Consider the following 16,893-nt stretch of genomic DNA (forward strand, 5'->3'; position numbering starts at 1 on the left):
GTGTCTTCTGTTATAAAAATACATATATCAAAGTTTCCCACGCTCCCAAGTTTACCCCCTTGCTTTGAAAAACAGTGGCATAAGTGATAGTTAATCATAAATTAATATATTTTTATCTTTGACCAGAGGATGTGCAGGTATGTTCAAGGGAAATAAATAATTAAATAAATAGGTAAATGATGGTAATAATGATAATCTTGATAAGAAAGTTCCATAATAATAATAATAATAAAGTAAAAAACTTTCATCAACATCAGTATGTTAGCATTACATGTATGACTGTGTAGCCTAACAGCTTCATAAAGCCACTAGGATGTAGACTCATATTATTTCTGTAGTTTACAGTTTTAAACCATTTCCAGATTCATTATGCTGCCAGATCATCAGCCCCACACAGTCTTTTTTCCAGGTGGCTCCACATGCTAAAAATTAGGTTTATTATTGGAAATATGACACAAATATGCACCACTGACAACCAGACTTGACTACAGATGTTCATTTTGCATACGAGATTGGAATAAACACATTGGCAGTTTATAACTAATTCACTTGAGTCCCCGAGTCGCAGATTGTCAGCTAAGATCTGACCAGCTCGGCTCTCATTTAAATCACAGCGACTTCAGAGCGTCTGTTGGCAGCGAGGATGCTGTGACACTAGCTCATCTGTACGTCGAGGCTTATTTAGCCTGCTGAGAGTGAGAGCCCGCTGTTCGTATTAGATTCTGTCTCTGGCAAAGTGGGGATGATTAGATAAAGTGTGTGTGGTGGAGTGGAGCACTTTTTCACTTTACAGTAGCATTGCCTGTGAATGAATGGAGGGATGGGCTCCACTTTCTGAGAATAACACAGAAATCTCTGTCCAGAGGATGTTTTAATGCATCTGGGATTTGAGGCCTCAATTACTGCCTTAATTAATCCATAGCAGTTGATACACTACACTACCAGTTCTTATAGTTGCCATTTAAAGGACAATGTGCATAGTTCCTTACTTGACATACTGCCATTGTGGACGGGAATTACTCCTAAATGCTGAAGCAGTGAGCGAGTTAAATACAAAGCGAGGGAATTAAAGGGAGCGTGTCGCGGAGAAGAAATACAATAAAATACAATTCAATACAATAGCCCTCATTTTGAATCCCCTCCCTACTGTAGCGTCCCCTCTGCCTGCACTTCACTCTGTCATAACACAATAACGGAGCTCTGACGTCTTAAAAGGCATTGCAGGAGCATAGAGGTGCTTGAAGAGAAAATTGCAGCAGCTCACAGCGGCTGGAGTGAAATACCATTTTGTCTCTCTCAAGATGGATTCCACAGTGAGATTTCAGAGGACCAGTACAGAATCAAAATGGAGAAGCCAGAAGGGAGGAGAGAAAAAAGGGAAAGAGGCAGTGTGTGTGGAGTGGACAGCTTTGGAGGAGATGTCTGAATTTTGTTTTTGCTGCCGCTTGGTAATATATATTTTTTAGGGTTTTCCCTTTTTCCAGATACAGGGTTATTTATCCGTAACATATTTCTAGTGTTGTGGTGCTGATCTCAGCCACATGTCGTCCGTAACAAAATAAATGTGATATTTACAATATATGAAGTATTAATAATAAATACTGAAATGCACATCCTTACCAAAATATTTTAAAAAAGAAATCAAATGAAAAACAATCACTCCCTCTGCCGTGTAGCTACAGAAACAGTGAAAAAACAAACAAGCAAAGACGATGATCATAAACAGTAATGCTTTTTTTTTTTTTTTTTGCATTTGGCCCTCTCAACCTCTGAGAAGATTTCCTCCCACCAATCGTCTTGCACACTGGCATGCATGCATGGCTGCCGGCATCTGCACACACACACACACACACACACACACACACACACACACACACACGTACATGTACACAGTCACACCCTCCCTCCCTCTCTTTATAGATTCCACTTGCTGGTTGCCCATCTAACAGCCCTGTATGTAAACCAGTGAAACCCCTTCAGGACATCAAATCCGTGGAATCTGTTGTCGGTTCTATCTAGGTCAACGCTTACAATAGCTGTGCGATTTTTTTTTCTTCTTCTCCCGCCTCTCTCTGTCTTCCCCCTGTTTGCTTAACCCCACAAGGTTGATTTTCCTTTGCATGTATAAACATCAAAAAATGCATATAAAATGTAAGCATATTAAGCATGCTTTGCCTCTTTCATACATATTAGTCTCAAGTGGAATATTAAAACATGCCGCGGTTTGATGTTAACATTAGTGTCGAGTCTAATGTAATGAAAATTGCATTTAGGTTCGTTCTTATTAATATTTGTTCAGCTAATTGGTTTGGACCGTGCTGTTATTCTGTCTGGTAACATTGTAGCTCAACACAACAACGCTGCAACATGAAATGTAGCAGAACACTGCAATTATAACAGTAGTTTTCTCTCGGATCTATAGGGGATGATGTTACATGACCTGAGGGAGGTGGCATCTAATTTGTTAACCCGCACAGAAAAGAAAAAACCTCTGCACCTGCTTGTCCATGCATTTTTCATAGCATCTTAAAATGTCTATTTGAGACGCTATTTTGACGAAAAACACTAAAATAGACATTCAAAAAACATTATAAATAAGCATGAACACAACAAATATGTTAAGGGCTGCAACTAACTATTATTTTTTGTATTGATTAGTCTGCCTATTGTTTTCTTGATTAATCCATTAATTGTTTGCTTTATAAAATGAAAGAAAATAGTGATATATGAGATAATTCATTCATTCAGTTCATTCCAGTCTCTAAATCCAAGGTGAAGATATTCAGTTTAATATTATAAAGATAGAGAAAAGCAGGACATCTTCATATTTGAGAGGCAGAAAACAGCACATTTTTGCATGAAAAAGTACTAAATCTATTAACAAAATAATCTGTGATTTTTCGACTAATGGCTAGTCCACTAAGCATCACAGCTCTGTGCATGTCAACTGTCTGTTTTAGGGAAAAAATCACAAGAAAACCCACACCTTCCATTTTTCAACTTAAATGAATTACCCATCGCTAATCTGCTTTAGCTGCTCCCACACAGCAGTTTGCTCTACTTCTGGATAAATCGCTGATATGACTGCCTTCAGACACGGGCTGCAATCAAAATCAAATATGCAGAGAGAATTTCTGCTAACCTTAATCAGAGTCACCCCAGATTACAGCAGCGTTGGTGCCGTGTATCACCGTCTCCATAATCTTTATGCTTCAGAGCAAGCCGTTCACTGCCATTCTGAGAACTTTCGCAGACATGAATTGCCCGAGCTTGATAATCCATCACAGTAAAAACAAAGCCTCAATTTGTTTTGTGTCAAAGTTTTCCTGTTAATTGTTATGTCATTGTGTCAAGTTTTCATATGAATGTGCACATTATGTTACACTCTGCTTACTGTCAGTCAAACAGCACACACAGGAAGAAATAAAAACCTCTTCCAGGTAATAATCCCTCATGAAACATTGTCACTTTACAAATTATATTGTCACATCCAGGAGGTTTTTGCATCATCTTTTATCTTAGTGAGCAGGTTAGGCAAAGCCAGAAATTTTAGTAAAGTCTATGAGTCAATAATTGGCTATCTGTTTGCTGTGTGATGCTCTATGATCAAAAGGCAGAGATGCAAACTTGTAGGCTTTCTTAAAACTGTTTTCTGTTTTGTTTTGTTTTTAACTCTGTTCTCTGTGACGTCACTGTATGATGTTTTCATTCTGGACCCCTCAACACAAGCTGTAGGTGTTACAGGGCTGTTTCTGCCTGGGCCTTAAAGGCTTCTAAGCTGCCTCTGTCTTAGCATGGCCACCACTGTGCAGTGAAGACAATCTCCTGTAAATTGCTTTTTCGATCAGTTTTGACATCAATCTGCTCCCATGGGAATGTGGGCATTCATGTGATGGCGCTGAGGAAGGTTTCCTTCCTTATGGATGTTGACAACCCCACTCAGCCTGGTTTGATCTGCAGAATTAACATAATATTACCGTACATACTGAACCGGCTGTGACAGCCAAAGAGGGATTGGCTCTCTGTACCAGACGTTGGCGCCAGTGGGGTTACTGCAATGACAGAAGTCAAAGACAAGACAATAAAAGCTGTTAGAGGAGAAACATTTGATATGCAGATCTGATTTCTGAAGACAGTTTGTGCGTTTTTTAAATGTGTAGATACATATTGTGTTCAATCATCTGGGTGATTTTACTAATTTACACTAGTAGCCCAAATATTGCTGAATTTAGCTGAAGACGTTCAGTCTCACTCAACACCAAATCTCTAGTAGTTATTGTTTATTCACACAAGATACATTCTATTTCATTTTGCTCCAGTAAATTCTCTCATTCCTTGTAGAAATAAAGAATAGCTTCTAAAGGCTTTGTGTGCTCTGAGATTCAAACTCCAGTTTTGTCGTGCGCTCTGCAAACACCCTATGGAGAAAGAAATCCGTCTGTTGTGGCAGAGTGGATAAATTCTTTATACTGTTAAAGTTTTGTTTTGATCCTACGTAACAACCACACAACTGCAGCCTTTCATGTGTTCCCGTTTCCTCTTTTTATCTTCCGCAGGACAAAGATATCTCATCACATCCACGGGAGCCTTGTATATTCTGGACGTCCTGCCTGAGGATGGGCTGAATAACTATCGCTGCACCACACGCCACCGCTACACCGGCGAGACTCGTCAGAGCAACAGCGCGCGTCTCATTGTGTCAGGTCAGTGCTGCGTTCAAACATGCATGGACATACTTACTGTAGATAAAGACAGAAATCCTCCTCACACATAGAGATGCATCTCAATAAATCAGAATATCATAGAAAGTTTATTTATGTCAGTAATTCAATTCAAAAGGTGGAAATAACACATTATATAGATCAATTAAACACAGAATGAAACATTCCATGTCTTCATTTATTTAATTTCTATAATGTTTCTTATAATGATTATGGCTTACATTTAATGAAGACCTAAAATTCAGTGTCTCAAAATGTAATATTACAAAAGACCAATTTTAAAAAGTATGTTTAATATGGAAATGTTGGCCTGTCCATCTATATAACTCAATACTTGGTTGGGGCTATTTGGCTTGAACTACTGGAAATGGACTTTTCCATGATATTCTAATTTATGAGATGCACCTGTACTTACACTTGTAGGTTGGATTTGGCTTTTTAGAAGTGCAGACAGCAAAAGTTATTTATCAGAAAAGTTGATGGATTTGCAGGATTATTTCCAAGACTTGTAAAAGGGTACGTTGAGGTCTGGGATCAGGTTTGCACTCAGTCCAATCCAGTTATGCATACCGATCCACTCTCAGGTCTACTACTGTATGAATTATGCAGCCCTTCTTAATTGATTTATTGACTGATAAACTTTATTATCCCACATGGATAAATTCAGGTGCAGTTAAAACATATGGCCATTCAGTAACAAATAAGCAACCGGCGCAATGTAAACTGTACTGTGATGTAGGTTCAGTTGTATTTTGTCAAAAATAATAATTCCATACTGCAAGGAACTGCATGCTCACTTACATGTTGAGTTACATTTATTTTCCCTACAGTTTTAAACGCGAGATCAATGTTGTGATTTGAAGCAAAACTACAGTTTAAAAAAGGATTAATGTGAATGCTAAAAGATCGTGGTTTGGGTTAAATTACAGTCATGTAAAAAAATATTAGACCATTCTTTTTTTTTTCTTTCATTTTTGTTCATTTTAATGCCTGGTACAACTAAGGGTACATTTGTTTGGACAAATATAATGATAACAACAAAAATAGCTCATAAGAGTTTAATTCAAGAGCTGATATCTAGCCATTTTCCATGGTTTTCTTGATAATAACCAAAATCATTATGAAGAAAACCATGGAAAATATCTAGACATCATTTCTTAAATTAAACTGTTATGAGCTATTTTTGTTGTTATCATTATATATGTCCAAACAAATGTACCCTTAGTTGTACCAGGCATTAAAATGGACAAGAAAGCAAGAAGAAAAAAAGGGTGGTCTAATATTTCTTTACATGACTGTATGTATGTTTGTTATGTGACTTGGTTAGGTTTGGGCAACAAAACTACATGGTAATGTTAAGTAAAAGTTAATAGTTGTGGGTTTAAGTTAGTTTATTCATTACATAAATAACTTAATGTTGACATTAGGTACCACACGGGACGTGAACATGGTTATTCTGCGTGACAGTCCTGTGTTTGTTTGACCCATCCATTCACCTGAACCACCTCCATGTGCCGACTTTGATTAAAAACATTTTGTGATGTCAAGGACAAACGAAATCCAGAAGACAAATGTGTAATTTTTAGGAAGCCAGGTTTATACTGTAGCATTGTTTGATAAATGAGGCCCATTGTAACATATTTTGCATTTAGCATGTAGATGCATAAATGGATTTTTAAAAAAAAGGATCAATCCATGGCAATCCATCTCTGATTTGATTTTGGTGGACATTTTAGGAACACACTGTTTCTCTCTCCTCTCCCTCACATAGCAAAATATACAGTATATAGAAGTGAATCTTGACCCCGAGAATCAATATTGGATTACACTGTCAAGCGCCTGGCAAGGCTCACCACTAATTAACACTAAATTCTCTGCTCCTTCCAGACCCCACCAATGCTGAGCCAGGCATCTTGGATGGCTTTGACCACCGAGAGGTGATGATTAATCATCGGGTGGAGCTGCCCTGTAAGGCTTCAGGCTACCCAACGCCCAAATACCGCTGGCTGAAGGACAACAGCCCTTTGGAGCCTGACAGTCGCTTCCGCCAAACCATCACGGGGCTGCTGATAGAGAGCACACAGCCCAGCGACTCTGGGACGTACGTGTGTGAAGTGTGGAACAGTTATGGCAACACTGAGGTCATGGGGCGCCTGTATGTCAAACGTATGTATTATCTGTTTCACTAACTTGATCAATACAATTATGTAGTAATAATAGTTTTGATTATCACTTAGCCATTTTACGTTTTTAGGCAAGCAAAATCAGCTGCTGCTTGCTGCTTCTCATACATAAGATTTGTTGCTTCTCTTTCTTCATATAATAAGCAAAAAGATTATATTTGGGTGGAATGTTAGGTGGACAAAACAAACAATTTGGAAGCTCACGATGGGCATTTATTAGTGTTTTCTGACACTTAAAATAAGGAAACTAAATTAATATATCATAAACGATATTATATTAAATTAATAGTTTCATTTTTTATAAAGGTGCTTGGTCTAGTTCAAGCTTGCCCAGGAGTCCTAAAACGATATGAAATCTCCCTTCATAAAAGACTAAGAATTGTAATTAGTAATATTACATTTTGAGAAGATAAAACCTGTGGATTTTTTTTCACATTTTTTCTTAAAAATAACACTTAAATGATGAATTGATTATAATTGGAATCATAATATAATTGGAATTTTATGTCAGTTTCCAACTCAGTTGATCGATGATTGGTTTTAGATGTAATCTAGAGATAGTGGTTAAAACTTTTTCCTCTGAAATCTTAAGTAGTTGATGTTAAAATCTAACCTGAACTTTCTCTGCTACCTACTCATCTGTCTTCCTATTAGCCTCACTGTCATTAAAAGAAAGCAAATGTTCCAATGCTGCTATTAAAAGTCAACATTCCTCTTATTTTTGTGTGCTCAGAGCCCCTGAAGGCAGTGGTCAGCCCCCGGAAGGTGAAAGGCAGTGTGGGTAGCAAGGTGTCTCTGTCTTGTAGCGTGAGCGGCTCAGACGAGTACGAGCTGTCATGGTACCGCAACGGAGAGATCATCTACCCTGGCAACAACGTCCGTTTCACTGGGCTCAACCGGGAGAACCTCATCATGGAGGGGATGTCCAAGAGTGACGGCGGAGCGTACCAGTGCTTCGCCAGGAAGGGCAAGATGTCCGCACAGGACTTTGTGCAAGTCATCCTCGAAGGTAGAACGTTTTAAAATCAATCAAACTAACAATCAAGCTACCAGTTTTTACAGCATCAAACACAAAGGTGTAAAATAAAAACGTTTGTAATCTAATTTGTAGCGCGGTTCGTTTATATACAGTACAGGCCAAAAGTTTGGACACACCTTCTCATTCAATGTTTTTTTTCGTTTATTTTCATGACTATTGACATTGTAAATTCATCAAAACTATGAATGAACACATGTGGAATTATGTACTTAACAAAAAAGTGTGAAATAACTGAAAACATGTCTTATATTCTAGTAAGCAAAGGGTGGCTACTTTGAGGAATCTAAAATACAAGACATGTTTTCAGTTATTTCACACTTTTTTTGTTAAGTACATAATTCCATATGTGTTTATTCATAGTTTTGATGCCTTCAGTGAGAATCTACAATGTAAATAGTCATGAAAATAAAGAAAAACTCATTGAATGAGATGGGTGTGTCCAAACTTTTGGCCTGTACTGTAAATGCTGACTAAAAAGCCACGCTGTAGCAGCTGTCTTATGCATAATCAGTGAGTTAGCAGAAACACATTCAGGCCTCGGAGATCAATACAGGATTTATGTGTTAATGGCATCCTGCTGTGACTCTCTGCTACATGCCGCCATTAGAATGATCATCCCAGACTTCACAAACACGTACAAAAATACATGTACACACACTCGAATCCAATAGCTTACCTTGGCAGCATTGCTCAGGCAACTGTCTCCAGTGGCCAGAGAGCTGTAAAAAGAAGATATTGATAATCTATAATCATGTGGAACAGATCTAGATTATCAGAGAGCAGCAGCCGGCAGACGTACACATTTCAAAAGCCAACTGCTCTCAGTGTCTGTGAGAAAAAGCTCCTGGATCACAGTTTGTAATGAGAGAATGGTCAAGTCACGATAAAAGGTCTGGAATTTTCCTTTCCTGTCAATGCCTTATTATTAATATTTCCCCCCTGACAACAAATAACACATCTTCTCTCAGACATCTGGTGTTGAAAAAGACCAGACGTGTTTTAACTGATATGTTAATAATAAGCATGATGAGGTTTTTTATAAAGCTTATTGATCTGACCATTGACGTTTCCTCAGTTCTCATCGCCTCGAAAAGTACACACTGTACTATACTTATACAGGAGGTGCAACAGAATGCAGTACTGTAAAAGAGCAGCTCTCTTAGAGGAACAAGACCACTGCACCGTACCTCACCAAGATGTTAAAAAAAAGAAACTGATTTTGTAACATGATTCTTGTCAGAATTTACCATACGGTCTAGTCGTAACCTTGCACTCAGTGTATGCAGTCAATACGTATGGCAGACTCAGTGCACCTACTTTTTATTTGCAGAGAGAGAACTTGTTTTGGACAAAAGCGTCTGACAAATCAATAAATGTAAATGTAACTCCTCCAACAATTTGAAAGAAACAAAGAAACAGTTCTTCTAAAGCAGTAGGCTCTGCTGACAGGCTGCTGTAAGGTCAAAATACAATCCACTGCGTTTGTGTTATGGCATTTAGGTTTAGGTTTAGGTTTATTTTCACAGTTAGAATTAAATAAAACGACAAAGATAACATATAGTGTAAAGTGTAGGGAGAGGCAGAAATCCCAGATGGACTTATTTAAAGCCTCCACCCAAAATGTGTGAAGTTATTTCACATAGTTATTACGTATATTCACCGTTGTATTCCTGTTCCACCTTGTCCCCCACTGCAGATGGTACTCCAAAGATCCTCTCCTCCTTTAGCGAGAAGGTGGTGAACCCCAACGAGCCCGTCTTCCTGGTCTGCAACGTCAAGGGCACGCCGCCTCCCCGGTGCACCTGGTCGCTGGACGACGACCCCGTCATCAAAGACAGCCACCACCACCTGGGCCACTACGAGACCCACGAGGGCCACGTGGTCAGCCAGCTCAACGTCACACACACCCAGGTGCAGGACGGCGGGGTGTACCGGTGCACGTGCAGCAACTCGGCCGGGGTCGTGTACCACCAGGCTCGAATAAACGTAAGAGGTGCTTGTCAAATCAGCTCCTCCAAGAACAACAATACACATACCTGTCTGTCTCTCTGTATGTCTCTCTGTACGTCCATCTGTGTCTCTCTGTCCAGCTGGCTGTCTGGCACCTGCAGTACATAAGCTCTAGTTGTTGTTTGGCTCAGAAAATTCAAAATTAATGAGGATTTTCTGGGGTTTCTCTGCTCTTATAATGATTTGCTGTCAGTGATTTTTTAATTCTTTTACGTTTCCTTTTGGGGGTTACTCCATTGGTTGATTTTGCCTCCAGTTTTGGGTTCTTTTTTGGGTTACTTCCTTTTTTTAGCTCGTTGTGTAATTTTCTAATATTGTAGCCTTGTCTTTCTCTCTCCAAATTATTACTGTGCTTTTCCTACATGCCTGTATTTTTAGGTCAAATGAATTATCCTGGTTTGCTGCACATAAGCGTATCTGGATATTGGGTTCCAAAATGGGCTGGTTTGTAAATAGCCGGAAGAAAAATATATTTCTTCTGTTTGCATGAATAAATTTATCTGTGGTTTGCTCGTGTGTGTGAGCGAGTGTTCATGTGTGTCTGTGTCTGCGTGTGTTTACTCAAGCAGCCAATTCAACTCTTCACGATCAGATGTTAAAGCGATTACTCTGTTTCCATTTTATGAGACACAGAATGTATTACTGTTATGTGGGTGAGCAGCGAGAGCGGAGTTATAAGTATCAGTAGCACAGTGTTATCTAAATGCTCTGTTTTGCTTCAGATGGTTAGCACACTTTAATCTGCTTGTCATTTCGTCGCCTTCTGCTGAGAGTTAAGCCGAAGATCTCGTGTTAAAACAAACAGGAAAAGCTTCAAACAACAGTTCCTTTGCATATCTAAGTATTTCGGTGGCAGGTACCATACGTGAAGCTGCGGAGAGAATTGTTCTCTGTTTTATGTTCTCTGTTTAGCAGTTTACCTTGTTTAAATACTGCATACATTTGGAAAGTCATGAGTCAGGAATCTAGTTTTATTTACAAAAACACCAAAAATAAAGCTCTCGTGATTTGATATCACTATCCACCGAATGTCTTTATAGAGGAGCCTTTGTCATTCTCTGTCCCTCTTCAGGTCGCGCCAGTATCCGACCCATGAAAAACATCACAGCGATTGCTGGACGGGACGCGTTCGTTCACTGCCGTGTGATCGGCTACCCTTATTACTCCATAAAGTGGTACAAAAACTCGGCCCTGCTGCCGTTCAACCACCGACAGCGAGCGTTTGAGAACAACGGCACACTGAAGCTGACCAACGTGCAGCAGGTGGACGCGGGCGAGTATAACTGCAAGGTGATGGTCCAACCCAACAAGATGGACTCCCAGAGCGTCCATGTTCGTGTGAGAGGTAAGTCCTGTTGAGTTGTGTTGACAAAGTTGGTTGAAGCTCAACCTTGAGATGTTTTTTTTTGAAGCCCTGCATTGTTTTACAGCTTGAGACAGATAGATTAACACTGGAACAGTATACAGATTCAGTGTTGTTATTTATGAAGCTTTTAAATCGAAAAAAGTCACTACAATGTTCTGTTTTTATCGAATTAGCAATGCAGAGCTGTGGACGTCATCTCTTGATTTTGTCATCACATCTGGTTGTTTTTGTTAAAGGAATAGGTCAACAATTTGCTCTCTAGCTGAGAGCCAAATCAGAAAATCAATATCTTTCTGTCAAGTATAGGCAGTGGTGGAAAAAGTATTCCGATCCTTTGCTTAAGTAAAAGTACTAATGCCACACTGTGAAATTACTCCAATACAAGTAAAAATCCTGCATTCAAAACTTACTAAAGTAAAAGTAAAAAGTATCAGCATCAAAATGTATTTAAAGTATCAAAAGTAAATGTACTTATTATGCAGAATGGACCCACTCAGATTGTTTTATATATTCTAATCACTTTAAATTGATCATGTTTTCCTGTTAAATATCAACCTAATCTTGAAGTAACTAAAGCTGTCAGCTAAGTGTAGTGGAGTTCAATAGTTCAATAGTACAATATTACTAAATACTAGTACTAATACTAAAAATGTAGTGGAGTAGAAGTAAAAAGTTACATAAAATGCTCAAGTAAAGTACTCAAGTACCTCAAAATTGTACTTAAATACAGTACTTGAGAAAATGTATTTAGTTACTTTCCACCACTGAGTATAGGCCAACAGCTAGTAGCCTTTAGCTTTGCTTAGCATAGAGGCCGGACACTCTGCCTACTAGCAACTCTAAAACTCACAAACAACATGCTCTGGCTTTAGGGGGGTTATGTGTTGGACTATTTCTTGCCCAGGCACTCTGACTTCCAGGAGTCTTTGTCTGTATGCAATCATGTGTGTGTTGTTTTTTTCAATTTCAGGTTCCATTCATGGTCTTGACTTCTATTCATTCATCTATCATTTAGTATAAGGGCAATAAAATGTTTAAATATCATATGATGTGCCTGAAATCAGAAAGGCATATATAAAATGCAGAGTCCTAGGAAAAGATTCATCAAGTTGACTTCATATCCTGAATAATATCTGTACTGGAAAATAAGATCTTTGAGACAGGGTATCGTGATCGCAGGTTCCTCTAAGAAGAGCCACACATCATCAGCATAGAGCGATAACTTATGTTCTTCTCTATTGATAGTGGTGCCCTTAATTTTGTCTGCAGTGGGCATCCCTGTCTACAGTGTTCCAATGCAAAATTTTCGAGTGAAGCCGAATGTGATAGATGGTTTATATGGAATTTATTCTGAGGCATTTCTTTGTCTACATGTGCATCTAAGAATTGCCTTGGTGTAAAAGCCCATCAGTAGATACATAAATAAAAAAGGACCCACTCACACAGAAAGGCAGACAGCTATATCATATGCCATCAATCTCACCGGACTTCTAAATTAATCTGATATTCCACAGTACATCAGGGTGTCTAATGAAGACTGCATTAGTGCCGCTGATATTTTAGAGCTGAGTGACTGATCTCCGCTGAGATCTTACAACTGTAATAGGTAATACTAAAAAGGGCTTCCCCATTATGCCCCATTTCCTTCTCTCTGTACAGTGTGTTAGGTTGTTGTCACTATATTACGCTTTCCAGTGGAGCGAGGGAAACAGAGGGGGAGAGAGAGTAAGAACTAAAGAGAGAGCGATGATATAAAGCAACACTTCCCAGTGGTGCTATAGTGAGCAAGTGCATTTGTTAATTTACTCTGCTCATGCTTAAAATGTGGAAGTGTCTTTGGGGATCCCTGGAGTCCATTATCTCCACTTTGTTGTGAATTAAATAAGGTGCTAAAGTGCTGCTTATTTCAGTGTTATTTGAACTCAGTGGACACTCAAACACAGATGACTTGTGTGATGGCTGGAGGTTTCCCAGAGAAAAGAGCGCAGTCAATTTGAATAGATCTTATTGTGTAACTGTGTCGTTATATTATGCAGCCAGATTGACTCTGAACACGTTTTTTTTTGTGTATACGCAGTAGTCCTGTAATCAGGGCTTTAGACATGAGAATAAAATAGTAGGTTGATGAAGTAGCCAGACAGGAAGATAGTTAAGAATGTAAGTTAGACAATCAATAGAGGATTACTAAGAGACAAAGAGAAAATGTTCAGTTCACTGAGATTTATTTTTTTCCAAGCAACCTGAATGAGTCACCTCAAAGTAATTTTTTTGTTCGGTGTCTGTGTGCTCTTGTAGCTTCTTCTTGTGCTGAAAGGACAAAATGTTCCAGTCTGAGAATGATGGGGAATTATTGCAGAATGCCTTGCTATTCAGGTCTTTTATGTTCCTTCAGTGACCTCTTTAAACCTAGATAGTTAGAAGATTGTGGGATTACTCTGAGAAAAGGACACAGTACCTGCAACAGAATCCAGGGAATTAAGATCTTTGAAACTCACGGCTGAAATCACATTTGATCTTTGTGTCTTTTTCCCCCTCTGTCTGTCAGTCCCTCCCTACATTCAGCCCTTTGAGTTCCAGCGTTTCACCATCGGCCAGCGAGTCTTCATCCCCTGTGTGGTCATGTCGGGTGACCGCCCGTTGGACATCACCTGGCAGAAAGACGGACGGCCGATCCCCATCAGTCTGGGTGTGACCGTGGACAACATCGACTTCACCAGCTCACTGCGAATCTCCAACCTGACGCCCGACCACAACGGAAACTACACCTGCATCGCCCGCAATGAGGCTGCTGCGGTGGAGCACCAGAGTCAGCTCATTGTTAGAGGTGAGGAAGCACAAAGGAACAGATTATATATCTAATGGCACCTAGTGGACTACTATAATCTGTAGTATGTGTGCAGGTTTTCATTTTAAGCAATCCCTGCAGTGCCAAACTTCACTTATTACTTTCTCCTGTCTGGCTGAAAGTAAAATCGAATGGTCTAGTGTTTGACAGGTATGAAAACCTGCATACACAGGCTACAAGCATAATAAAGACACCAACAAAAATGTAATGCATCAATGTCAACTGTTTGTTATGTATGTGTACAGTTCCTCCTCAGTTTGTGGTTCAGCCTGAGGATCAAGATGGGATCTATGGGAAAACTGTGACTCTGAACTGCTCAGCTGAAGGCTACCCACCACCCACCATCGTATGGGAACACTCCAAAGGTACATTACACACAGCATGCATTATCTACAGCAAGTGAACCTGCCAGCTACAAGGGAATTAAAAACAAATCACAGAATAGTAAAGAAGACTTTATTCTCCTGAGTCGCCAGATTGCCATGCAATGGCTCCAGTAGATCAGAACTGGCTTGCAATAACACAAAGTTCCTGTAAAACAATCACACATGGATGTCCCATGTCAAGCAAAGTCCATCATTCAAGTTCATTAAGCACAGATTGAACGGATAGAGTGTTCATTCACACAATGTTTAACCCTTACAAGCACATATGTTTCTGAACGGACAGACAGGACACAAGTTTAGGGGCAAGAGGGGTTTGGGGGTCCATAATGCAAAATGCCATGAAAAAAAAAAAAAAAACAATCATAAAGAGTCACTAAATTACTATGAAATTACAGAAAAAAAGGCTATACATGCCTACAAAGATGCAAAACGACCACACAGAGATGCAAAATGACTAAATATAGCTGTAAATAATTCTGCAAAACATCAAATTGACTGAAGTTCACAGCATCAGGATTTTTTTTTGTCTCAATGTTTTTGGTCTTTATAGATTAAGGTTGCAGCCTTTATTGTCTGATGAATATTTGTCCATTTTTTTTTAATCTTTCCATGAAAAGGACATTTGTTGTTATACTACAATTCACAAAAAAAGGATGGTAATAGGCCTGTAAAGCATTTTAATTTGCATAAGTTATATTTTAAAGAGTTTTCATATGATGATCATTTTGCAAACAACAGTACAGCTTTGTGTGCAGCTGGCTGGGCCACACCTTAGTCTCTAGTTGCATTTTTTCAAAGCAACTGTGTATGACGATGAGTGTCGTCGTAGTGCTTTTGCAGGTGAGTGGTTTCCATTTGCCTCATCCACAGTCAGAGCATGTGTGTGTGAACCCACAGACATACAAACACACACACAGCCATCTGCTCTGTAAACCAGGGGCTGGGGGCTTGCAGGGTTTCCACCTGCACCGTGAGAGAGAGAGAGAGAGAGAGAGAGAGAGAGAGAGAAAAAGAGAGACATGGGCAGAAACAGACTGACAGATATACAGAGAGAGCGTTAGCAGACGGACAGGGAGGCAGGGAGGCAGCAGGTGAGTTCACCCACTTGAGCAGGGCAGATGAAGAGGGGGCCCCAGGTGTTTGCTCCATCATCCATATAACCAGGGATGAAAGCTTCACCAACAGAAGGACAACAACCAATGAGGAGTGGTGCGTGAGCCCGTGTGTTTGTGTGTGTGGGCTCGGCCCCATGATCAAAGGAATGAAAGAATCAGATGTTTTTCACCCTTTGATTGGATTTGTGTGTGCACGTGTGTATGTGCACGTTTGCGTGTGTGTGTCTGTGTGTGTGTGTGTGTGTGTGTGTGTGTGTGTGTGTGCATGTGGGACAAGCAGGCCTCATGCCTGATTAGTACTGTCTGACCATTTCTGATCAGAAGGGAGAGATTAGGTTGAGCAGTGTGTGTGTCTGTGTGTGTGTGTTGTCTCAATTGTAGCGTTAAAGAGGCCTAATTATGGTACCTTATTTTCTGTCACATATATAATGTTACAATGTTAGATGTTCATATTAAACGTAAGCAAAATTTCAATAAACCTACAGTCATGGAAAAAATTATTAGACCACCATTTTTTTTCAATTTCTTGTTCATTTTAAAGCTTGGTAAAACTAAAGGTACATTTGTTTGGGCAAATATAATGATACCAGCAAAAATAGTTCATAAGAGTTTAATTTATGAGCTGATATCTAGCCATTTTCCATGGTTTTCTTAATAATAACCAAAAACATTATGCATCTGTATGTAAAAGTAACTCAGGTTTCCGACCATTCTGAACACTCAGTTTTCAGTTGTTGTCAAGTCGTTAAAATTAAAGCATATTAAACATTTTCTTGTATAAACCTCAAATACTGAAAATGAGCCTAAAACGGCCATAATAAGGTCCCCTTTAAAAACAAGCTTTACCTCTCCCATGGGTCAGATGGCTTGGCTGCAAGATGGTTTTTTTTTTTAAGGTCTTCATCACACATTTTTACCTCAGTTTTTCAATTTCCCGGTGCCCTCTAATATGTTGTTGCACAAGATATCAGTCAGAGCAAAATTTCAGTGAAAAACACCTAAAAAAAAAAGAAAAAGGTATCCAGGGAAGGAGGCTTTGGAACCTATTGTCTAATTTGTTGTAAGCCAGAGTGCCGTTTGTCCAGAAAATGACTGCCTGGCATGCTTTTACTGCAACAGAAGTAGCTAAGAGCCAGATGAGTGTCTCTGGGAGATATGGAACAGTAAGTAAAGGTCAACTGCTATTAGCATAACGACTAGCACCATTTGGATATGCAAAATCCATAAT

At 39.3% G+C, this 16,893-nt stretch overlaps 1 protein-coding gene across 3 annotated transcripts in view; it reads left to right on the forward strand.

Moving 5' to 3' along the window:
* The window catches only part of dscamb (Down syndrome cell adhesion molecule b), a 146,090-nt gene that overhangs the window by 83,423 nt on the left and 45,774 nt on the right, over nucleotides 1–16,893 (forward strand). For 2 of the 3 annotated variants that reach the window (XM_059330772.1, XM_059330773.1), the window contains exons 4-10: nucleotides 4,557–4,703; nucleotides 6,609–6,887; nucleotides 7,638–7,913; nucleotides 9,640–9,936; nucleotides 11,026–11,298; nucleotides 13,865–14,143; nucleotides 14,410–14,529. In XM_059330772.1, the coding sequence (XP_059186755.1) occupies nucleotides 4,557–4,703; nucleotides 6,609–6,887; nucleotides 7,638–7,913; nucleotides 9,640–9,936; nucleotides 11,026–11,298; nucleotides 13,865–14,143; nucleotides 14,410–14,529 (1,671 nt within the window). Of the gene's footprint in view, nucleotides 1–4,556; nucleotides 4,704–6,608; nucleotides 6,888–7,637; nucleotides 7,914–9,639; nucleotides 9,937–11,025; nucleotides 11,299–13,864; nucleotides 14,144–14,409; nucleotides 14,530–16,893 lie in introns of those variants that run through there. The other variant, XM_059330774.1, reaches the window with a different exon arrangement.

Source organism: Centropristis striata, chromosome 4 (genome assembly GCF_030273125.1).
Source record: "Centropristis striata isolate RG_2023a ecotype Rhode Island chromosome 4, C.striata_1.0, whole genome shotgun sequence".
NCBI classification, from domain to species: domain Eukaryota; kingdom Metazoa; phylum Chordata; class Actinopteri; order Perciformes; family Serranidae; genus Centropristis; species Centropristis striata.